The sequence below is a fragment of the Haemaphysalis longicornis genome, unplaced genomic scaffold, assembly GCF_048455015.1.
Source record: "Haemaphysalis longicornis isolate Haplotype H1 unplaced genomic scaffold, Haemaphysalis longicornis Haplotype H1 scaffold_3, whole genome shotgun sequence".
In the NCBI taxonomy this organism is placed as follows: Eukaryota; Metazoa; Arthropoda; class Arachnida; order Ixodida; family Ixodidae; genus Haemaphysalis; species Haemaphysalis longicornis.
The window spans coordinates 109,155,827-109,181,121 of NW_027526335.1; the positions used below are offsets into that span (position 1 = coordinate 109,155,827).

The following is a 25,295-nucleotide window of genomic DNA, read 5'->3' on the forward strand; positions in this document are numbered from 1 at the left end:
GGTACCATAAGCCCTTGGAATAGAGCGATGATTCAAATAAAGCGTTTATGTTATGACCAGTGTTTACTGTATTTGATTCGAAAAACGACTCAAACGGGTTTACTGTGGTTTGTTTACCAATAACAATGTCAAATAAAAGCAGACAAGGTAAATAGCTTTTTTGGTGATTTCTTTTCCTTGTGCTGTCCTGTGTTTTTGTAGGACAAAATAATGCACTGTTTGATACTTCTATTCCTGCTTCTTTACGCAAACCGGTTATCAAAACGATGAGGCATCTTTGCAGTGTAATGTTTTTGTTGCTCTGTATATATCCCAGCTGTGGGCGCGTTTTGCATGCTACTTGCAGCCAAAAAAGGAAACTGCTCTTCCGACCATGAGTTCAAATGTGGTAACGGAGCTTGCGTGCTAAAGTACTTTCGGTGCAATTACGTCGACGACTGCGGGGACAACAGCGATGAGCGAGATTGCGGTGAGTGCAGCGATTCGGTGTCGTATCTTGCATCATTTTTATGCTACCGCCCATTCGACCCTGCGAAGTATGGACACGGGCGCGCACATTTATTGTCTCGTGCCGCAATTGTGGACAGCACTACGTTGAAAGGAGGATATGCAGTTGATATATCAAGCACAAAATTAATGCGGGCATGTAGTTACAATGAAATAGTTTCCTGAAAAGTTCTATTGGCTTGGAGCCAGGCATGGCGACAGTTGGAATAGAGTGAACACTGCATGTGGAAAAGTTTGGCATCAGCACTGATTTTTGGGGCAATGCAACTAACGCGCCTGCCAGGCAATGGTAGCAGAATTGCCCGAATTGAGAAGGCGACTGGCGCGGAATGCCAGGGGGGACGATGCTTGACGAGGCACTTCATTCGCTTGCAATACTTCCATTTGATTCGAGGCTCCTTTCTCGAAGCTACTACACATGCTCAGTACTCGAGGTGTTTGCGCGGAGGCACTGAGATGATTTCCCGGCGCGTGCTCTTCAAAGCCGTCTTGTGTGGTGCAAATAGGGCTGATACAGAACCCCCCTCAATTTTCCGTCCGCTATTTATTAGGCCAACAATATAGCCCAAACTTTGGAGGCACGTTTAACACCTAGTAGAGTTTAATATAGCCCGAAACCTAAACCAATCTACCAAGAATTACTCCAAGCTTTCAACTCGAAAAATTATACGTTGCCGTACACGTACAACAGACTTATCTCGGCAGAACACGCACAGATGTGTTTCGATGACTGACACATTTGTACTCGGGTGCAGCTTTCAGGGTGATCGTAGTTCTTTCAAAGGTGATTTCTCTGGAGTTGAGTGCAATAAAACGCTTTTTAATTCGCACATCTAATATAAGGGCGAGAGATGCACAAAAAGAAAAACATCTTTATTTGCCCTTCTATAATGGTTTCTACTTTCCTGGGGGGAGTTGCTGCTACCGGTTGCCCTTAAGTACTGCCGCAATGTGTTGTAAGAGGGCCTCCCAGTTCTTCTGTTCTCTCACTCCTAATCAGGAGGTGGTCAAGTGTCGGACTAAGGATGGGTACCGGCCGGTGCTTTTCGTGCGCTAGTGGAGAGCGAGTTTGAGGTGTTTTGGGGGGTCCTCTGGAGGGGGGCCTAGCCACTCTCCCGAGATGCCAGGAGAAGGGGAAAGGGTGTCTGTGTATGTTCCTTGTGTATATAATCTATGCGCAGTCCCTCGTGTAGTGCTGGTTGTTAGGGCACCCGTTACCACAGCGTGGGCAGCTAGGGTGCCCAAGGTTTATTTTATATGTATTGGATGATATACGGGGTGCTTAGGACACCTGCTAGAGCTCGGCGGATACAACATGTCTTCGATCACGGCCAAGAGATGGGGGAATGCGGTGTGTGTCGTCATGCCTTGATTTGTGCGTAGCTCAACCAAGTTTTGGTACCTGTCTTTCCTTTCTTCGACAGCTTGCTTCGTGCGAAGTTTCGACCTTGGCACGTTGCTTTACCCGATTCCAGAGCCATAGAAAATATACCATTGTAATGTATGGGGGGTAACGTTTCCCAACAAATTACACCAAAATATTCATAATTTTGCAATGTGTTTTTACTGTGTGCATACCGAAGCAGACTCCTGGCAGTATGCGAAACGTCACTTTCCTGTAATGATTTCACTAGGTTCCTGAGCGGTCGATATCTTGAGCGAGAAAGTTGGGATGAGTGTGCAGAATAGTTACATTTAAAAGAGTGGCCATACGTAAGCCTTAGGAACGTCTAATAAATTCGGCATTCCTTTCTTCCTGGTTTTGTTAGCCCACTCGAGTCAACTGCCGCTCTATATGCTGTCCATTTTATTTATCTCTTAGAGTAGTTTTGTAATCTACTACAGCATGAATTGGCTCTCTTTCCATGGCTTCTAATTTGCCGTGGCATAAAGTGTGCGAACGAACCCTCAGGCCATGACGCAGTTTTTTCGTGTTGGCATGTAACTTTCTGTGGCTCCAAAGAATTTTCATCTCCCTCACACCACAAGGGGTCCTGGAAGGAGGACTCCTTTGACCGGGCAGCTGCCCCTGACACCACCAGATTGCTTTTTATTAAAAGTTTATTGTTCCTGTTCCCGTCACTCATGCACAGCAGAGAGTCTCTTCCCAACAATTCTACCTAGATCGATATACGAGCAAGCCAACAGGTAGCAGCTAAATTCAAGCACTAAAGGCGGTTGAAAGTTTGCCTCTGTGAATATTGGTTCCTCTGCTAGTATATGCGTTGCACAAAAGGTGACGTATGCATCATTAAAGCAAAAATTGGTCAGTCCAACTGAACGCCCGTACATAGTAACGAAACACCCCAACGGCAATTTTTCCTGCTCCTCACGCAGTCCGCCTAACGCGTTCTAGCTAGGATCCACAACATGAGACACTGTTACGAAGATACACATACGTAAATCCGTCATGAAGTCCATCAACTATACCACTATATTTCTCGATAAACCATTCCCTTAAGACAGAGCCATCAACTAGAATCGCCGGAGGCATTCATAATGCAGCATTAGGGCTGAGTCTTCTTCCCTGAAAATGAGAGGGCCGACACCTTGTCTAATCAATTTTTGCCATATTTGAGACATGACGGTGCCACTAACAGTTATCAGCATAAACTATACTCCTTTTTAAGCGGAAGCCGTGCATCTGTATGTTTTATGGAATGCTTGAAGCAGAAAAATTGTTGTGAAGCACACAGAATAGTAAAAATATTAGTTTCGTGATCCATTGAGCGTGAGCTCAGGATCGAGCCCCAGGAAAAAAAACCGGAACAGCGGAGGGAGTGTCCACAAGGCCATTGTTAAAGGGTGATGCATCACCCACAGCGAAAGAGAAACAGTTGAAACAAACGAGGGTATACCACTGCCGAATGTGCAGTGCGAGCCGTCTTGGCAAGTGAAAGGACCAAGGCTGGAAATGGGGCTGGCGACGGCTAGGGAAAGGAACAACTTGTGACGCTACTGTATATAGCTACTCAGCGAAAGGAGTTTGGGAAAGTTCACCCCAGGGGTCTTGTCGAGTGGTGACAGGCGTGGCAAGAAAGTTCAACAGAAAATTAACCGCAGCGCCAACGAAGTTTTTTGCTTTCACATTCTGCAAAGTTCGATGCATCTCCTTGAATTTTGCTACAATATGGTGCGGTAAAAACGGGGTGTGAAACCAAAAACTTCACAATCTAACTACTATTTCGATTACTAGATTATAACGTGTGATGTTTTCACCACTATATATCTATAGGAAGGGCAAAAGGTCGTGGAATTTGTCCTAAGATACGCTAACTACTCCACAATACAAATGGTGATGGGAAACCTGATGGCTGCGTTGTTCTGCAGTACTGACCGAGACCCTTCGCCGATGTTTGGTCTCGTCGAATTATGCTACCGCAGAAAAACCGTTTAAACACTTGGTGACTGACGTTGCCGAATATTTACGAATATTTCGTGACAAAAATTACGACAAAATTAAAATAAGCAGGGGCCTGGTTTTTACGGGTGTACCACTTCATCCATCCGTCTACAAATGGTTAGTTGGTTTTTATTCCTGCAGGAGGGATAATAATACTGTAACTGAAAGCGCATAAGCCTGAAATTACGTTTATTCCAAGTCGTTCCACTTGTTCTGTATCAGCCGTGGTGCTAAATTAAGGTAAACAACACATGTACATTTATTGAATGTTGCACAAGGTCCACTTTAAAAAAGCGACTGGAAAATTTGGGCGTAGATGTATTCAAATCTCCGCACATTTTCTGAAAGAGCTTCTCGTAAGTAACAATACTTGAATTCAATGAACTCATTTCCAGCATTCTTCCAGATGACCACAGGCTTCGCTGCAACTTCGACAGCTCTTTCTGCGACTGGGTTCCTCAGGCACCGTCACAGAAGGGGTTACCCGGTTGGATTTTGAGCCGCCCCGCTTCCGCTCTGAGAATGGCACCAACACGAGATCACACAACGGGGACTCTTGACGGTACTGTGCCAGTATTAGAACAATTTCTTCAATTATTCAGCGCTTAAACGCACCTCTTGCGAAAATAGATCAGGAATAGCAGAACGACTTCAACTCTATAGCAGACAATTGCGTCAGCTCGGTAACTTACCTATATAAAGAATTTGGGAGTCTCAAGAAAGACTTTGCTCTTCTAAGCCGCTTTGTGTGCATCAAAAGGCTACTTATGCAAAAATTGAAGCTGGAAACAGCTGATGTTCCGCTCAGAGAAAAACTCCTAACAAGTTTGCAATTTCAGCTGAATGATATTTAGGCAGGCGCGCCCCGTTATAGTTGGGACAAATGCGCTGAATCAGAATACTTCCCTTTGTATTGCGTGAACAGTACATGAGTGCGTCGGCAAAATCTTTGCCGCGGAGGTGCGTTAATCCGTCCACTGAGCGAGCGAAAGACGGGCCCAGAACGAGATAGCGGACAGGGTGCGTAAAAAGAGCGACCTTGGAGACAGAAATGAGGTGACTTCACTTAGGTGCAAACATTAACAGTGTCACGTAAAGTCAAAGCGTGGTGTAACATCACCTATTGCTCAGTCGCGATGGGTTCCGTGACTCCCGCGACCGCTTGCATGCATTGCACACCGAAGTGTGGAACCAGTACCGGGTGGCAAAACATGGGCGGGAGTAGAGATGCGGATTTTCAAGACAGTTTGAAAGTGAAGAAACAGGTTTATTTTGTGTTTCTTTCAGGAAAAACAAAAATCTAAATAACAAAAAAAAAAACGATTGAGCACGGATCTATGCAAAGCCGCACACCCGTAAAAGGAATGTTAACACTAAGAAGAATATAATTGCAACATAATTGCATCACGAAAGCCCCAGCAGAGCTTCCGCTTTCAAACACAGTGCACGTTTTTATGATGCAATGATTTCACATCAAAGAGGCTATATTTACATTCATATCAGTCCGTGTCGGATTAATTTTCGCTTTGATCGTCAATGCTTAGCTGGGATGAGGACAAAGCCCTTCAGACATGGAAGTTAAATTGCACGTACACAAATTTTTGTGCGCGACCCCCTGAGAGCCTCTTCCTTAGCTTCGTGCGCACATTCGTAAACTGGGACTATGCAGGTTCTTGCCCATTTCTTAGAAAAAAAAGGAGGCAATTTGCAGTACGCAGGACGCGAGCTGGCTCAAAGGGTGGTGTCTTGAACATTTCTAAACTTCTTTAGACCAAATTGCCTTGCAAGCTTTGTATTCTGAGACATTAGACAAAACTTGGCTACGTACACCGAGTGTCGCATCACCGCAGAATTCCATGGGGCAGATATGTTCGTTTTTTTATCAATTTTGTCCTGGTCCCGCTCAAAAATATTGTGCGCCTAATTTCGTACGACTAAACAACAGCAACTTAATCTACATAAAAAGATGCAGAAGGCATGTTTTCTGAACTGAACCAAAAGCAGGGCGCTTTTCTGAAATGAACCCGAAGGCGTGCGATTAGGTGTTAACTAGGAGAAATAGCGCGTCGGGGCATAGCCTTGGTAACCCATGCTAGTCTGAGCAAAGAAATGCTTGTGGAGATTGTTTATATTTGTCATTGATTTCGTCGTCTCAAGCAGTGGTAATTCGTTTGACTTCCATTTATTTTAATTTTCAGGGAAATTCATTGCCTTCCAGTCAAATTTGATGAAGGGAAGTGCTACCATCATTGGCCCAACCCTGGACAATTCAAATGTTTGCGCGGTGAGCAGTACATAGGCGTAGTCAATTTCACATTTCTTTACCCAAATTACACAGTACATTTCATTTTTTTCTCTTTCTATACATCTTTCTGGATCAAATGACGTGTCTAAACAGTAACAAGGGAAGATTGAGAAACCTTTCCAATTTAACTTGCTTGTCTCTGTTAGCACCCGCCGCGGTGTCTCAGAGGCTAAGGCGTTGTGCTCCTGAGAACGAGATCGCGGGTTCGATTCCCGGCCGCGGCGGCCGCTTTTATGATGAAGGCGAAAAGGAAAAACGCCCGTGTGTACGAGATTTCGGCGCACGTTGAAGATCCTCAGGTGGACAGAATTAATCAGAAGGCCTCAACTACGGCGCGCCTCATCGCCTGCGTAGCGCCGGCGCGTTAAACCCTGCAATGAGTCAATCAATCAATTGTCTCTGTTAACAAGCACTAAGTTCACCACTTTTCGAACCGGAGTCACCTTAAGGTTTTGTTTCAGTAAATAGCGTATTGCTATTCCAGAAGGCAGTGCACCCAAAAGGAAAGAAACTTCCAAAGTTTATATGGCTGCTCGTTAGACTTGCTCGTATATTGGGCGTAGGGTCCTGCTTTGCGACGGCTTTATTAAATATCTCCTGTTCTTCCTGTGCCAAAACATAAATATTGTCCTGCTTCTGGGGATTCGGAAAATTGAAAAGATGCTTGCAATATATTTTATTTCGCCTTGCGGTCATTTTGGAAAAACTGAGTGATTCATTCCAAGCTTTGTAAGGAGATGATAAGGAGCTTGGAAGAGTCCGATGGTTATGTGTGTGGCTCGATGACAACCTTTTCCTTTCCTAGCTACAAAGACATCCGCAACCATTCCGGTAAACAGATAGAAATGAAGAAAAAGCAAAGCAAACGCATTCTATAAAATACCAAGTCCGCAGGATAAAACCGCGCCGTTTTTCTTCAACGCGTTTGTGAAGCCCACATTAAGAAAACACTTGTTAAATATTACTCAGAAATTCTGTGTTGTAAATTTCGCAGTAGTGATGCTTGACTAAACGCAGCTGAACACCCAGATGAACTGCGCTGCACCGATCGCGCAAGGCGTTTGTTTTGTTTTAAAAAAAGCTTTAAAGCGTGTTCATTACAACGTGTGTAAATGCGCAGAAAAACGTTGTCGGTGCAGCTTACTCGAATCACTGACAATCTAAATCTAGTGGACAATGTGTTGGACACTTCAATATGTCATCTGAATATTTTCAAGTAGCAGTGTGGTGTACTCGTGTGAAATTTATCTTAGGTGTATATTCACACCCAATGCAATTATTGAGTGCCCCATTTGGTTTAGCACCACAGCTGATATAAAAAATTGCTTTATTTTTGATAGTATTAACACTTTTGCTAGCTACTTAACCCTTGCATGAGTCACAAGAGAGAGACGGCAGTGTAAACGATTAATGCTTAAATCGTTACAACTTAGTAACTGGGTAAATTGCAAAGACTTTAACAACTTTAAATACTTATAACTATGTAAATTTCTCCAAGACACGTCCTAATGCTTTCGCATTCCAAGGATGTAATTAAATGTGCTTGTTTTATAGTCTATTTTTCACGTTAATTTTCAGTTGAGTGCTTCTCCACCGTTTGTATGCGGTTATCAAGTCGACGTACTCTTAATATGTCTGTTTAACTATATATGTCACCGCACGCGACGGTATTGTACTCTTAAGAAATAAATATAAAGACCCCGGGGAGAGGGGTGATTCTACCTTCCTCATTCTGAAAAATGTTTCTATCCGAATTCGCTAAACTTACATGGCCACGTCCAAACATGAAAATAGACAGGTGTTTTTATGAACCTGTCTGCACCGGTTGATCGACCTACGCAGAGAGACCCAACTATAATGTACAAATGTTCCTGCTGCAGAAAGACGTCACTAACCACGCCATACATGATGCTTCTAGTTTTGAAGTGCTGAAATTTTTATTGAAGATGTCAGTTGTTTATATCCATGCCACTATCATTATCATCCATCACGTGACATAAGGAAAGGCAACAATAATAGATTATTTTTTGTGTTCATATCATTCATGGTGTTAGCTGCGTTAATTAAAATGATAATTTCCCATAACTGAAGAAAAGGCTGCTAGAGCACGTCCACGCTTAAGAATCTCAGGAGGTTTTTTAACTCGTCAAGTAAAGTTTTCCCGTGTGAACTCAATACAGTTCCCGGGAATACGTTTTGGTGCTTTCAACACTCCTATGTAGCAAAGTTGTTAGGGAATCAGCGCACTGGTTCCTTTGCATTGCCTCATTTATTGTCTTGCAGAACAATTTTTAGCCTTAGCACAGCGTTCATCACTTTTTTTTTCAGATGACTTTCTATTACACAATACACGGAAGGAGCAAACCGCAGCTAACCCTTAACAGCCGCATAAGAAGAGACGGTAATTGGTATCCTGTCTGGAAGCAGTCCAAGCCAACTCAATTTTGGCACTTCACCGCGGCCACAGTGTCTTTTGACGAAAGTGCACCTTATCAGGTAAGATAAGAAGCAATGGCTCGTTCATTTCTTTCACACCACTGAGTGCTTGCGTATAAGGGAGCTCTTTATCGTCGAAGATGCGACAAATGGGAAAAAGCCTACTGAAATGCCCGAAAGATGAATCCTATTTCAGGCTGCGAGACTTACCACAGTGATTTAACTTGTTGGCATCAGCCAGCCTACTTCACTCACACGTTTTACAACGCTATCGCTTGCTTTGTTATAGCGGGGTGCCGTTTACTCTTTCAGTAGTGACATTTTCACACAAAGTCAACCCTTCAACAGTATAATTTTGTGTCCCGCGAGGCAAAAACTATTTTCTAACAGGCCTGACTGCACGTGGCAGGACGTTGTAGTTTATAACAACAGGTAATGAATTAGATTACACTAAAACACAAACAAAATGCTCGCTCTGATTTTATATAGAATTTGGAGCGTCCGTAACTGCAAATGTAACTGTTAGGTAGTGGTCTGAACGACTGGTTCATAGTACGACTCTTGTGCTTTGTTCAGCACGCATGGTCGCCACGTCGTTTACTATCAGCTAAGAACTCAATGGGTACACTTGGCCTTCGTATCACACAAGAATAGTAGGTTCATAAAGAAGCCCACAAGATTTCTCTAACGATTCATTAGCGACTGCACAAGGAGGGTCTTGGGAAACTGTTTTCCTCAATTCAGTATTAAAGCATCCCGGTAAAGTGACTTGCTGGGTAAATTTTCTACGCAACCACTCAGACATTGCAGCGCCAATGTCGTCACAAGACATGGCATGGTCTCATGGTTTAGATCTTGGGGCGCAAAAATGCTAGAGGAGGCGAGAGTAAAGTTTTAACAAAAGCTTTTGTGGCATAGATCCGTGACCATAATCTTTATAAAGCGCAAGGGCAACTAAGAAACCTGAAGTAAGCTTTCTCTAGGTCCTTCGGGTGCGAAATATAGACGGGGGCTTCCTGCGAGCGCATGTTTGTATACCCTCGATTGTCCTCTATCAAACAGATAAATCCACGAGCACCCAGTAGGCACCCACGCGCAGAATTAATCATCAGTTTTTTTTCTAATTGTGTCAAAAGGAAATCACCGCTGGCGCATTGCACATGCTAATTGTTTCATTCAGCGCCAAGTGGAGAGACAAAATTACTACTTGTGAATGAGAATGCTGTAATGGAAACACACTTTATCATCAGCCTACTCAGGTCCACTGAAGGACGAAAGACTCTCCCCTTGACGGCCAACCGCTTCTGTCCTGCGCTGCTCTAGCCCACAGTGTACACGCGAATTTCTCCATTTCATCCCTCCAATGGGTTAATGGCCAGCCCAAGGCCATTTCGTTCTCTTTATTTAAACTACGATATCTTCTACCCTAGTTTGTTCTGATACAGGTAGCTCGTTTCCTATCCCTGAGTGTTTATCCTAACATTATTCATTCAATAGCCAGTTGAGCCGCCCTAATGGGAAATGCTCAAAAACGATCTGGAAAGTTTGAAGCACTATATTCAAATAGCAATTGACTGGAAGGCGTTAGAGCTAAATCACTCGGCAGTTCGCTTAGTGATAACAGTAAGAACTTTCGGGCAAATCCCACCATATTCATTAGTTCGAAGCAGCATGGGGCGAGTGACGTTGGACTGATAGGTTTGCATTCAAGTTAGTGGGGCCCAGTATTGGTGTTAGGGATATGAAGAAGTGGGGCTTAAAATATTAAGCTTTGTAAATCATAAATACAGTTATTTTACTATACATGTTCTAAACACTTAATAAAAGGCCGAGAACGTCACTTTCTTAAGTGCGTTGCAATTATTGATATCCCGAAAGTGTGCCATTGTTTTCGATAGCGTACAGAAAAAGCAGCTCTCCGACTCTAGGCGCTTATGCAGCATGCGCTGGGTATTTGTAGAGTTTTCTTTTCGCCCTAATACTTGACAATCATTTATTACGGTAATAATTCTGCCTCTGTGAGTCAAAGAAACTTGACAATACTACTATTGCTTTTAAATACTGCATGGTACGTAACTTCCGTGTATAACTCGATGATTTTGTTAACTCGTCCCCTCAAAGAAGTATACATGAAGTGGCTTAAGAAGCCTATCACAAGCACGTATGAATGTCTGTAACGTGCTTTTGAAATGTGGAATTTCTCAGTTTAACCGTAATATTTCCTCTGTGCCTTACTCCAAAGAGAAAAATGTTCTTACAACCATACGTACACGCGTGTATTCATTATGGCATACCGAACGTCATCGTCATTCTCCTGCCGTGATCACAGACTCCACAGTAGAGTAATTTCAGAAACTGTCCTCTTGGAAGGTTAGCTGCTTGTTGATGACAATTTCCACAAGCTCTTGCTTGTACATTCTTCACTTGTCATGGTAAGTAGCGAGTCTATACGCATGTTTCTATCCTGGGTCGCATCCAGATAGAATACTCCAAACGTTGGCGGTGAAAGCGGGAATAAAATCAGATATAGGTGAGAAAATGGAGCTGGGAGAGGTACGTGCCCCAGAGTTATAGCTGTGAGAACACTTTGACATGACGTGTATGGATAGTTCCATACATTTTTACATGGAGGTAGAACAAGGATGCCAAGAGCGATCGTATATGATAACAAGACCAATTCAATGGGCGAGAGAAATTCAATGGGTACGAAGCATCATATTGCCCGCTTTCATTTCCTAGATCGCATTTATTGGAAACCATACAGTGGCTGGTGAGATGGGCTACATTGCCATTGACGACGTAACGTTTTCCGAAGACTGCAAGCCGCACAACAAAGGTAAGCCAGCATAAACACTCGGGGCTGACTATCAAAACATTTGGGGGCACCATTTTCTCGCTTTCAGCGTTGTTATTGAGTACATAATTAGATTTAGCAAAATAGACTTGCTCGCCTGCTGTTTCAGATTTATTTTTTGCATAAGAGATGTCGCTATGGTATTTCTTTCTTAGAAAAATTGAAAACGATTATTTTGAATAAATGCTTGGTGTTTCTAAAAACAAAAATAAATGAGCAAAATGAACAATGCTTCTGGAAGGGAAACTTTAAACTCATATGCTCCATTTGGAAGTTAATACATTTGGATTCATATTTCGCGTTATGTGTGGAGGTCTAGTTTTTCGTTTTTAACAGCAATGGTCAGATGTCGCGCAAATTAGTTTAATGACACAGATATCGACCACTACACCTATTGGGTAAAAGCAGGCGGTAAGACCTTACAGTCCTGCTCTCTTTGTTAACAGCGCAGCGACAAGTTCTTTATAGAAGTAACAAGATTTATAAGCATGAATAGAAACACAAGCGCAAATACAACCACCAGTGAAGAGCTCAACGGTAATTCTAAACGCTCACGTGTCGCACCTCTACAAAGAGCAATACTCAAGCGAGAAGGAACATAATACGTATCCACAAAAATACATCACACCAACTTGGGTTAAAAGAAGTAGAAGACCGTCAGCGAATTTCTATATAAATTCTTTAATGGCCCTGTTTGGCCATCTGGTAAAAATAACCGCCAGTAACAACGACAAGTAGGAGGCTTCCTGAGAATGGGGATTCAAGGAAACGAAGCCTACTGTGACGTCGTCTGGGGGCGAGCCGAATAAAGTTCTGGTGCAAAACAGAACACAACTGAATTCCCCACCAATTGAGGTACATGGCTCACGTTAAATTCGATGGTGTTTCCTCTGGAGCACTTTGTTTTTATTAGCCGTTGGCACAAAACTTCTGCTAATAGCAGAACTTAAAAGAGCCGTTGGAGTACACGTCGTGCTCTTCGCTGGAAAGGCGAACAGAAAGAAAGCCACCATAGCTTTCGTTTCCAAAAGATGGTCTTTCTTGGGCTACTTAAACGCCAAATTTTGGGGTTGGAGCCTCTTAGGGGCTCCGGCTGTCCGCATCTTTTGTCGTTGCGTCGTTTCAGGTAGTCACGGTACAAAACCACCGGGACGCTCGCTTTCTAACATCTGCCGCGTGAACGTTTCATTTCTGTGGGCAAAAAAACAACTAAAAGAGCGCACCAGGGCACTCGTTTTCCGACGACTCGTGCTAAAACACTTCGTGCTTCAAACACACGAAACTTTTACAGCAAAGCTGTATGCCATCTACCCTCCCATCTATACCATCGATCTCAGTAGGAAAAACCGCCAAGGCTCCAAGGTCTAAAACGCCCAGCCCGCAAAATCGAAACCACATTATGGATGATAAGGCGCTTGTGAACAAGCGGACTACCCACCATGTGTTCCTGATACAGATTATGTTTGCAGATTATCCTTCAAGGCTAGGCAGGATCTAGTGACACTCACCGAGCGCAAGCGACAAGCCCGCCAAGATGAAGAGAAACATTTGATATCCTCCGTCTCGAAATCCCGTCTCGAATTCCGTGTCAAAATTAATTTTAAACGCCACATTTTTTTTCTGTAAAGCATACTTCTCAGCATGCTGCGGCGTGCGAAACGAAGACAACTAACGGCCAGTTTGTCTCCCATTTAATTCCTGAATCCCGGTTCTCCGCTAGAGAGGGCACCACCACCTCACCAAGTGTGCGATTGCTCCTCCCACCGGCGCTTCTCCGGCTCCCAATCATAGCGTGCTGTGTGGCCAGAGAGAGACTTACAATCTTTAAATACATTTACACACTTCATGGTCCACCCCTCCTCAGGTTACGTTATTGGAGATGCCCCGGATTTTTTCGTCTTTTCGTCTGCCTTTCTGGCTGCCCCTAGATTGACCCGCCGAACCAACAGTTAAACAAATGCTTGAACGAGACACTCATATAGCCAAAACATTACCAAACAATTATGAGCGTTGCCAAATAGGATGGCAACGCTCATAATTGTCAACATTCTTTAGCGAACAAATTAGATTAAGCACATTTCAGGCCATACATCAATACACAAGTGGTATATCTGGTGTTATTTTGTTTATACATACCTGGCTGCCAGATTTTTGTGATAGCAAATAAAGAATTACTTCTTGAAAAATGTTTCACCCAAAAATACCAAAAGCACTCGCAAAAAAAAAAAACGCGGTTCAACAAACGTTTGAGTAGGCTGCCTCGATTCAGGCGGGTCTTCACTGTATCGCAGCGCTGGCATCGAAACACCCAAAGTGGAGCAGCGGAACGCGGTAAATTTAAATTGACTTGATCAAACTTCTGGCGTGTTATCTTGGGAGGAACGAGACGGGGCAGAAACAGAATGAGATGTGAGCGGGAAAGATAAGGGAGGCATTCACTTGGCAGGGGCGCCAGTCGACTATTGTCTTTCATCGGCATATGCAACGAAAGGAACAGATACGCGGCAATTTTTCTAAATTGATTTGAGGCAAGCACTCATCAGCTTCGCTACCTCTTTATTCTTGTTTCGTACCGGAAGCTGTATTACGCTTCAAGGTTATTCATTGCGTCCCAAGAGGCCTTCAGCGCCGGCGCGCAAGCTACGCCGTTCTTTCTTATGGCCGTATTCGCTCTGAACTCAGCTGCTGAGGCGTCACGTGACTAGACGAGCGTGAAACGGATGCTTCGTCTGCGCTTATCACTCAGCCCCGGCTGCGCTCAAGATGCGCGCGCTAAGTCCACGCGAACGACGTGACTAGGTGTGGGTTTAACGTCTGCTTCGCCAATGCGTAGTTCGTCAGTCTCATTACCAATGGCGCGCCGGTTGGGCTGTTTGTGCGCGCACTTCAGCGCAACCTAAATGATGAATCCGATAATCCTGTAGACACTGCTAGAGAGAGCCTGCGAAATCCCCAGGACACGTCAACTTTCGCTAAATTCTTTGTGCGTTGTCCTTGCTTTCGCTCGTGATACCATGTTTAGAAGTGTTAAACCTCAGCCATCTTTTCGTCGAAAGTATTTTAGTTCTTTTTGTCGGCGAAATTCTGGTCTGCCGCGTGTCAAGTGTTCTATTTCGATATATTTGTTCCCTCTCATTCATCCACAAAAATAAACATTCCTTTACGTTTCTGGCTTTCTTGAGCACAGGGTGCTTGTGATACCAAGAAAAATATCAATTGAGGTCTAAGAGGTAGACAGTCATTCAGGATAATCATCCATTCATGGGCAAATCGAATGGATGGAGGTCATTTATTATACCGAAATTGAAACTGCTGTTTTCAAGTTTCTTCTAAATTGTATCTTTTCTTCACTGCATAGGAGCGAAACCAAACATGTTCTTAAAAATTTAATAATTGACACCCCATGTGGTCGGCATTTGTTTTCAGAAGCGAAAAAAATACTAATAATGCACTGTTCTAGTCTAGAATCCCTAAATAGAACGTTGTTAGACGTAACTCTGCTAATCAATGTCGTCTAACGTTGTACCGCTTCTTTGAAGCAGATGTTATAGCGTGCCACAGTTTTTTCCCCTTCCTTTCTCACTGGTAATACTAGCTTGAAAATCCATGCTGGTGAAATGAATAGAAGCTTCTTCGTTCTTCTGAGATTTCAATCTGGCATTGTTATACTCACTGCAATGTTTAGTGCAAGGCGACCACAAATACAAAATTTAAGCGCGTGGACACCATTGTCTTTTTTAAGATAATAATTTCAGGCCAACGCTTCTCCTGGCTTGATTATTGAAGTACAGAAAAAAAATACTGCATTTAAACACACCAAACCTCTAGTAAAAATAACAAATAAACCATGCAGTGTTACCAGTATAAAGAAAGGAAGTCATTTTATTCATTAAAGTGAACACAGCTATTGTTTTATGGTATTTTGGACTTGTAAGTGCGTTCCTATTCGCCATTTGGTATTGCCGGTGGTAGACATGCTCAGTAGACATGCAGTATTACATACTGGCAGGTACGCGCCTCCTATTACTTGAAACAAAAATCTACCTACAGATACAACTTCTCACCAGAGACTCCTCTCATGAAACTGCACGGGATATTGCTTTATTTGCCTCGAGCACAAATCCCAGACTGCTCTTCTATGCACCTATTAGGTATATTGTGCACATGTTTTTAATCCCAGCATATGACACAATCTTCTGCTCTTGTTAGTGTAGCCTTGTTACTTTTATTAATTATTGTGCTTTCTCAAAGAATTGCCATCAGTGCAAGGAGGAACGACGCCAGCGCCATCCAACACTTGCGGCGAAGAAGAGTTTTCATGTTACGGCAGCGATCAGTGCATCCCTCAGGCTCAGGTGTGCGACTTCCGTAGCGACTGCTCTAATGGGGCCGACGAAGCCCGCTGCGGTGAGTGCGAGCCGCTTTTGGCACTTTTCGAAACTACTTTTAGCAGCGGAGCTGCTCTATATAGACCTTTTTGGTGTGTCTGTTCAACGTCGTGCGCAATGCAGGCATCAAAGCAGGTTCCCAGACCCACCAATGGAGGGCGCAGTGGTGTTGCAGGCCGGTTCCCTTTCCTCTTGTATGGGAGGGAGCTTCCCGCCGGTAACGTTTAGCTGCCGATTACTTTGCGTTAACAGCACAAATTGAGCGGCGACGGCGCTGCCGTTCTTGGGCAAGTGCCCATTTACATTCAAGCTCCACTGTTTCAGCAAATTTCCCACTGGACGGAAGTCGGTTTAACGTTTTAACAGCACAGCTGTTCAGGCGGACACAAATCCGTTAGACATAGAAATAAAACCCCGAGCACACGCGAGCGCATGCCTCGCGGTGACCTCCCGGCATCGTCTCCCGCCTTCGTCGTCGTCGTCGTCGTCGTGTAGCGGCCGGCGCGCCAAAGGTCCGCCATGCCGGCGACGATGACGACAAATCTGTCAAGCCATCTCTGCGGAATTCACACGCGGAGACGGCCACTGCAACAGCTGACGAAGAAGTGGAGGTCTATTAAGGGGAGGACGCGCTAGAAGAGGATTTGCCTCACGTGGCTCAGCCGTCGGAGGGCGACGACGAAAGGGATGAAGACGATTGCAGCTAAATAAAACACCGTAAAAATTTAATGGTCCCTGCTTTACAGTGCCGTCAAACAGGGCTTTGCACTACTGCAGTCTGGCTGCTCCCTCTCTCCTTAGATCTGCTGTCAGTGTGGGGACAAGCTAGGTCGACTCCCAAGGCTGCTGTCTCTGCAGCTTTGCATGGCTAGTGCAAGCTGCGGAAATTTTTTTAACTTCATACTATCCCCCAAGTACTGCCCAGGTTGCGTGGCAGAAGCACCGCTGCATTTCGTATAAAATGCTCATCTAGCTCCCAGATAGCTGAGAAGTGCCACCGCAGTTTGTGAATCACAGTGCACAAAGACAATATAATTGGGGCCAGGACTCTTGTTATTACCGCGAAGCTGTTATTCTCTCGTTGATCAGAAGTTTGGTAATCTTGTTGGTCAGAGCATTTTGTGTAGTAAACAAAAAACCAAGGCTGCACAAAAACGTTCTCGCTCAAGACGCCGAGCGCATGCGTCAGGCTAATCAGGCGTGCAGCATAGAGCTCAGTACTCGTGTAAAAAAATACCACAAAACAAGAATCGGTACTGCATGATGGACGAGAAAACGCAGGTGAACAATGGAAACCCCTTCGCCCCCCATGTGTTCTGGTAAGGATTAGGTAGGCAGGTGCTCTCGAAAGGGCAGGGGGTGACGTAATTGGAGAGGTAGGGCACGCGTCCGTCTAGGCAATTCCAAGCAGTTCTTGCCGCAGACCCTGAGCGCATGCGTCTGGACCCAGCAATTGCGTCCCGAGCAGCCGAGTGCAAGCGACAAGCCCGCGGAAACAACGAGGAACATTTCAGGGCTTTCCCCATCAGCATGCGTAGGGATTTACAGCAGCATCGCTGGACATCCACTTTCACAAGGCGAGATTCGCCCATTTTTTGTGAGGGGGCATTTCGAGGCATCCATTCAAAGGAAGCCTACCAGGTCACGAAACCGTCAACAATTCGCATGCGGGGATCACTGCCAGATACATTCCCATCCTAAAAAAGCCGTTCGAGTTGCCTTTGGGCCCCACGTAGTACGTTGCACTTAGAGTATATTTGTCAAAGATTTTTTTCATAAGCAACCTTTCATGTAACTTATAAAAGCATTCATGAGGGATCAATTTTTGAAACACTAATTGTTTTCACAATTTGTGTATATACGGTAAAGTTCATAAAAGCCTTTGACAGTCAGCGCCTTTCAACGCGTGTCTGGTTTATATTTGTGCCCGCCAGAGGGAAAAAATGCTAGAAATCTGAAAACATTATTTACTGTTTTGGCATCTGCACAGAACGGTTTTTGTTTTCAGTGTTCTCTGCAGAAAATTTGTGTCATATATTGCACCCACTCGTTCTATGTTTTGTGCATGCCTTTTCTTCGTTGTGTCAATTGATCAGCGCTACAAAGGAAAAGTAGGGTTGTGGCAGTTATTTAAAAGTTCCGCTCAAGTGTTGCCATACTTGACTTGTGCCTTTCCAGGTGCTTGCGACTTTTCCACTGATATGTGCGGCCTGGAAAATCAGAACCCGAATTCGCGCTTCGCATGGAACTGGACGAAGGCGAGGGAAGGCAAGAAAAACAAAGGTTTCCCAAGCACGGATTACCAGCTCAACGAGGACGGAGCCTACGTCGCCTATTCGCTGATGAATCCAGGTCTAAAGTGCTTCTCTTATCAGTATTCTACGTACATACATTAAATGTGTCACAAAACGTTGGGCTTACGCGATAGGACAACGCGACCACATGCATTGAATGGAAGGAATGTACAAGAAACTGACAAAATATCGTCCCACTAATTAGCCCATACGAGGAAAACACGGTTTAGAGAACAATCAGCCAAATTATTGTCTTCTTCAGTTCAGTGGCGTGAGCGGCACCTGGAGGGTGCCATGGCTACTTCCAATTTGAATGAACAAGCACGACGTTGAGGACTATGGCGGCGTGATGAAGGGCACTGTCGAAAATACCAATACATTCTTCAATGTCAACGCATTCAGTGTCTTGTCACTGTCAACGCATGAAGTACTTTTACTAGTGTGGGAGCATAACGCTGAAAGCAGAAGTTATGACGCTACATTTTTGGTTGATAATGCTGAAATTGAATGGGCGACGACATCCTGTTCCCGTGCGGGATGGAGAGGCCCACAAGAAAAGATGTAAGCATCAAGTGTATCCATGTACACAGCAATGCTTTTATCTCTAAAATTCGTATTCCTGCCCGCGACGAGGCCCTTTGGGAAAAGCATCTTTGGGTTTTAAATCAATCTACCTTCAAACCTCAGCGTTATGGGGCATAACATCCGGTTCGTGACCAACGACTTAAATTTTTTGAGTTATCTGAGATATAATAGGCACAGATATGACCAGAGGCGAAAAATTGTTTTGAGTTCCACATCAAGGGACTGATACCTGTTTAGATGCTGCCACCGACGCAGTGAGAAATAATGCCATAGAGCTGCTGAGGATTCAAATGGTTGCTCATTAAAGCAAAGCGCATTTTAAAAATAAATTTAGAGGGCGCGCCCTGGTCTGTGACTCCAGATTCATTTTGATCACCTCGGGATCTTTAATGTGCTCCAGAATTTATACACGCGGATGCTTTGGGGTTTTGGAGCCATAAGAAAAGCAGCCGTCGCGGCCGAAATTCAACCTCATCTTTGGGCTTACTAGCACAATGGTCTAACCACTGTTCGTTTGCCACCATATATTGTATTTTAAATTTTGTTGAAGCCTTATGCAAACTAGCGTAAAAATTTTAGCCCTTGGTGTTGACTCCTTGACTGGCGCATAGTGATGCAGTGTAATACACACCTTTGAAACAGAAATGTAAGCGCCTGGGATATTTTTATATGCGGTCATCGGATACCATGCCAGTTCATGTGAAACTGTGTGCTGTTAGAACTGCGAATACAGCATTTCATTTGTTTTCATATTTGTTTATCCTGCCAAGATTTGAAAAGAATACTCAGCAAAATAGCTTCCTAGAAATCGTTGTTCTTTCTATGTCATTAGGTAGCCCAAGAGGCCACGGAAATAGAACTGCTGAAACCAAGGCTTAAGTACTAAAAAAGCTGCTTGAAATAACGCGTGAACTAGGATCAAGACTTTGTGGATCAAACTAGGAGAAAGAAGCGGGGTTGGGCAGGCTATGTTATAGAACAGTTTACCTAAGAACCCCCACATCACCGGGGTGACAGAATGGCATCCCAGAGGGTAGTAGAAGTGGAAGAAAAGGTAGTAAAAAGTAGAAAGAGGTAGTAAAAAGAGGTAGAGATAGACAAAGAGGTAGTAGAAAGAGGTAGTAAAGTAGAAGAAGAGGTAGTAAAAAGTAGAAAGAGGTAGTAAAAAGAGGTAGAGGTCGAGAAAGGTGTAGTAGAAACAGGTAGTAAAGTAGAAGAAGAGGTAGAAAAAGTAGAAACAGGTAGTAAAAAGAGGTAGAGGTAGAGAAAGAGGTAGTAGAAAGAGGTAGTAAAGTAGAAGAAGAGGTAATAGAAGAAGTAGAAGGAATGATTGGACGGATGAGAAAGAAATTTGCAGGCGAAGTGTGAATTAAGAATTCCGGGGCCATCTCCAGTAACGCGAAACTTGGAGAGGGACGAAGCATGCAGAGTAGAAGTGTATTACTGGCGACTTGACGTTTTTGCTAACGGAGATGAAACCGTTAGGGGGTAGAGGTATACAAATTTTCTGCAAAAGTATCGTGTCTTTGAACCACGAAGCGTTCTTGCGCGCTGCGGAAACGAGTGTCCTGGTGTTTTTAGTACGCTTTACGAAGCGTTGCAGCGCGAGGCGTAAACGAGTGTCCCGGTGTTTTTTAGTACGCGTGACATTTTAGCACGATGCGTAAACGAGTCTCCCAGTGTTTTAGTGCCGTGACTACATTGGGCGACGATCACGAGGACGACAGGAGACGCCAACAACCCGATAGCCTAAGGGCATCTCCCCTAAAATCCGAAAATAGGAGCAGTTACTCGTCTATGAGGGAGGCTTTTGTTCTGCAGTGAACAAAATTACACTTATGATGGGCATGATGACGGCGACAACACGACGTTTATGATGGGGATCCAGGTCATGATCATTTGATGTAGCTGCATTTAGAACTAATTGCACTCACTACAAATTGGTGGATCTATACCTTAATCTTGAGGTTGAACTCTATGAACGACAATTTCCACAGCAATGGTAACAGAAAAACGTTTGCCGGTACCGCGAGGACTCTTTCACAACTAGAGACTTTCGGTGCCTTGAACTTTTTTTATATTCATCCCGCTTTTTATTTTTCACCTGATGACCTGCCACCCTACTTTTTAAAATCAACTGCTTGTCAAGTTCGTTCATATCTCGCGTGATTTTCTACCGGGGATTTTTTTTTCTTCTCTTCGTGTGTCTTGAACTTTTTAACATTCCTTAAGCTTTTTATTTTGTCCCCTTGTGGGCCACGCTCCCCTACAGTTTTTCAAATCAATTGTTTGTCAAGTCCTTTGTTATTATCTCGCATGGCTTTTACCAGTGATTTTTCTTTTGAGCTCACCCCTCATTTAATGCCTGTTGTCCAGGCCTTTCAGGTACTAAAATGAATGAATGAATGAATGAATGAATGAATGAATGAATGAATGAATGAATGAATGAATGAATGAATGAATAAATAAATAAATAAATAAATAAATAAATAAATAAATAATGTCATTTGCTTCGACGTTAAACATTTTGCCAAAGTGGATATAGCTCGGTATGACTTTATTTCCTTTGTCAGTAACAAAAGTCGAGCTAGTTGGTTCGGTTGCATTCTTCTAACAGCGCTAAGACGACGGGGACAAAGAAGGGCAAACGCGGCGCTGACTATCAACTAATATTTATGAAAAGGAAAACAACGCTTATATACACTTACATCGGGTCGTGGGCAATGACTGCGTCCATAGATAAAAACAGCTGCAAGATTCTTCGTTCACCCATTCCCACTCACAACCCTGGCACCATCAAATCAACTTCCTTATCTGACAGGGAGAAGCCGGGGTGGCTTATACGGTACTCTCCTAATCTCTTAATGTGGAAAGCTTCCACGACTTCTCGTGTTGTTCGATTGCTGTGTTCGTACAGCATAAGACTGAAAGGCGGGCTAGTTGGTGACAATTCATGACTGCAATTGAGCGCACAAAATCGAGGACTGAACGAAAAGTATACAAGTTACAGTCGTACAGTCTTTGTGTCATTGAAGAACGGTGTACATTTGCATTTTTTTGCGATGAAGTGACAAGTGTCTACAGGGCCTACTTTTAAGGCGTAGCATTCTTTGCCGAGTACCCCCCCAGCCAGGAGTGTGTAATGACCCGCATTTTCACAAAAATGCAGATTTTGCGAAATTTCCAAATCTAATCGTTAGAATAACGTTAATGGAGATATTGGTCGGACAAAATTTGGAAACACTCAAAAATAAAAAAAATATAAAATACTTACAGAAAATCGCGAACGGTGTACGCCCTGCATTTCCACAATATTGTAGAGTTTGCGAAACTCTTAAATGTAATCGTTAGAATAACTTAAATGAGATAATTGGTAGAGCGATATCTTGAAAATCAAAACATAATAACAACGGAAATCAAATTACGGAAAATGTCAAAACGTATAGCGCATGGCATTTCCACAATAATGTAGATTTGGCGAAAGTTTCACCTGTTTTCGTTACAATTGCGTAAATGGGAATAATTGGCTGAACAAATATAAAATAATTACGAACTATGGTGATCCGTGTAACACCCTGCATTTCCGCAATATTACACATTTCGTAAGAGTTTCAAATGTAATCGTTAGAATAACGTAAATGGCGATAATTCGTCATAATAAATTTGAAAAACTAAAAAATGACAGATATAAGAAAATTGCAAAAAATTCAAACGTATACCTCATGGCATTTCCATAATAACGTAGATTTCGCGAAAGTTTCACCTTTAATCTTTGTAATTGTGTAAATAAAGATAATTGGTTGAACAAAATCTTGAAAAACTTAAACGTAAGAAAAATATAATTACGAAAAATGACGAACCGTGTAACGCCCTGCATGTACACAATATTGCAGTTCCAAATGTGACCGTTAGAATAACGTAAATGGAGATAATCGGTCGAGCGGAATTTTGAAAAAACTAAAAAGTAACAAAACTATAAAAATTACGGAACTCTCAGAAAGTATACCGCATGGCATTCCCATATAATGAAGTTTTCGCAGAAGTTCCACCGGTAATCATTACAATAGCGCAAATGGAACCATTTGTGCGAACAAAATTTTCAAAAATAATAAATAAATAATATAAACTAATTACGGTAAATGGCGAACCGTGTAATGCCCTAAATTTCCACACTAAGGCAGAATTCGCGAAAGTTCCAAGTGTAGTAGTTAACTTAACGTAAATGGAGATTATTGGTCGAATGAAATTTTGAAAAACTATAAAAATAACGAAAATATGAAAGATTACGGAAAACAGCCAAAACGTATACCGCATGGCAATTCCCAATAATGCAGATTTCCTGAGCACGAGGTCGCGGGTTCGATTCCCGGCCGCGGCGGCCGCTTTTCTGATGGAGGCGAAAAGCAAAAACGCCCGTGTGTACGAGATTTCGGCGCACGTTAAAGATCCCCAGGTGGTCAAAATTAATCCGGAGCCCTCCACTACGGCGCGCCTCATCGCCTGCGTTGCGTCGGCGCGTTAAACCCTACAATCAATCAATCAATCAATCAATAATGCAGATTTCGCTAAAGTTCCACCTGTAATCGTTATAATAGCGTAAATGGAGATAATTGGTCGAAGAAAATTTTGAAAACAAAAAAATTAGGAAAAACATAACATAATTGCGGAAAATGGCGAGCCCTGTAACGCTCTGCAAATCCACAATCAGATATTGCGAAAGTTCCAAATATCACCTTTATACTAACGTAAATTGATATAATTTGTTGGACGAAGTTTTGAAAAACTCAAAAATAAAAATATTTAAAAACTACGGAAACCTTGCAAAACGTATAACGCATGGCATTTCCACAATATTGAAGATCTCGCGAACGTTACACCTGTAATCGTTATAACAGCGTAATTGGAGATAATTGGTAGGACAGGATTTAGAAGAAAAAAATTGGCTGGAAAAATTCCTACTCAAGACAGGCGGCATAAACATTCTACGCATTAGTAGACATTTCTCTGAATTTCTGCAGAATTTTTTTAGTGACAAAGATGCTCTCTGAGTCTGGTATTTCCACACCTCTGCGACTGCCCCAATTACACACGATCACGATTCAAGGGTATCTGATACACGACCCCTGTCTTATTACAATCAACAAATCTGGGAGTATGGTGATAATACATCTCCTTGCTGAGCTATCATTTTAGTTGTTGTTTTTGTACATGCGCTCAACAGTTGGACACATTCGACTCAATTTACGTTTTGCGGAAAAAACAACATTTACCTTATACTTACTGCCTATCTTCTTCATACGATGTGACAGCCCGTGAACATACCGTATTACAATCATTTTCTTGGTGTTTTTACGTTGTGTCCAACCTGCATTTATCGTGAGGAATCGATATCTAAATAGGTTTTGTCGCGCTTCTATCCTAGTGATCCACCAGGGACATTTCTTTAGGTAACGGCTTTTTGTGTACTTTGCAGGTGTTCCAGGTGGCAAGAGGCAGTGTATGGTAACCCCCCGATTGGGAGCGGTTGCTCATTCTTGCGTCGTCAGCATCTACTCCTTTATGCCCGATAAGTGTAAGTACTTTTTCACTTGCTCTTTGAAAATGTAACCACACCTTCACTAAACTGCAAAGTATCTAAACATAATAAGCTATACTGAACAATATGACGCACTTATTTGCTTGTGTAGGGTGGCCTGGCAGTACAAAAGTCATGCGTAACAAAATGTAGACGAAAGGTCGCCAATTCTATGTGTGCCATTTTGAAAATATAATGTTCTTGTTCATGACGGTCAGTTCCTTGTTTTCTATTACAAAACATGCGTAAGGTTAATTAATTATGCTGCGCTTAGGGTCGCATGGGGTGATAACGTAACGTGTCTCTTCAGCAATCTGGTACTTCCTGCATACCACTAAGCCAACACAAAACGCTTCTTTCCTAATACATATTATTTCGACATCACACAACCAGTCTATATTGCCTTCTCACAAGCACACTCATTTTTCCCCTCTTGTGCACCTAAAGTTCGCATTAAAAGCACACCGCTTCACACTGTTCTGCCTGAAATCCTTCGCACATCATTTCACCCATACTCAACAAATGACGTTCTCGTAGCTTACTTCCAATCGACTACCGCAGTACTATCACTATCCCACCTCTAAGTTGGCAGTGTTGCTTTGTGCAAGGCTTTGTACTTTGTGCTTTGTGCATGTAGATGAAATATGTTGCAAGGGTGGCGCGGAGCCCCACTTCATGCTCCTGGAGCCACGAAATTTTTCCTCCCTTTATGTATTGTATGCACAGATGGCAGCCACACATAATAGATACACTACTTCAGACTGACATCATTGAAGCAATCTGAAAGGATGGGAAATTTTCGACTCTATTGCCTCCTCAGGCCTGCCAGTATGGTTCGTGAATCAGGAAAATTGTAGGAGAAATACTCCGAGAAAATTCTTGACTGTGTTGCCTCCTCAGAGCCGCCATTCTGTTTCGTGAATCAGGAAAATTGTAGGAGAAATATTT

General features: G+C 43.2%; 1 protein-coding gene across 1 annotated transcript in view; it reads left to right on the plus strand.

Moving 5' to 3' along the window:
* Window positions 1–25,295, plus strand: part of LOC144175010 (MAM and LDL-receptor class A domain-containing protein 1-like) — a 197,355-nt gene that overhangs the window by 113,993 nt on the left and 58,067 nt on the right. Inside the window, exons 39-46 of the mRNA XM_077704017.1 lie at window positions 347–469; window positions 4,317–4,472; window positions 6,109–6,194; window positions 8,544–8,711; window positions 11,391–11,487; window positions 15,757–15,912; window positions 18,072–18,245; window positions 24,246–24,344. Coding sequence (XP_077560143.1) covers window positions 347–469; window positions 4,317–4,472; window positions 6,109–6,194; window positions 8,544–8,711; window positions 11,391–11,487; window positions 15,757–15,912; window positions 18,072–18,245; window positions 24,246–24,344 — 1,059 coding nt within the window. The remainder of the gene's footprint in view (window positions 1–346; window positions 470–4,316; window positions 4,473–6,108; window positions 6,195–8,543; window positions 8,712–11,390; window positions 11,488–15,756; window positions 15,913–18,071; window positions 18,246–24,245; window positions 24,345–25,295) is intronic.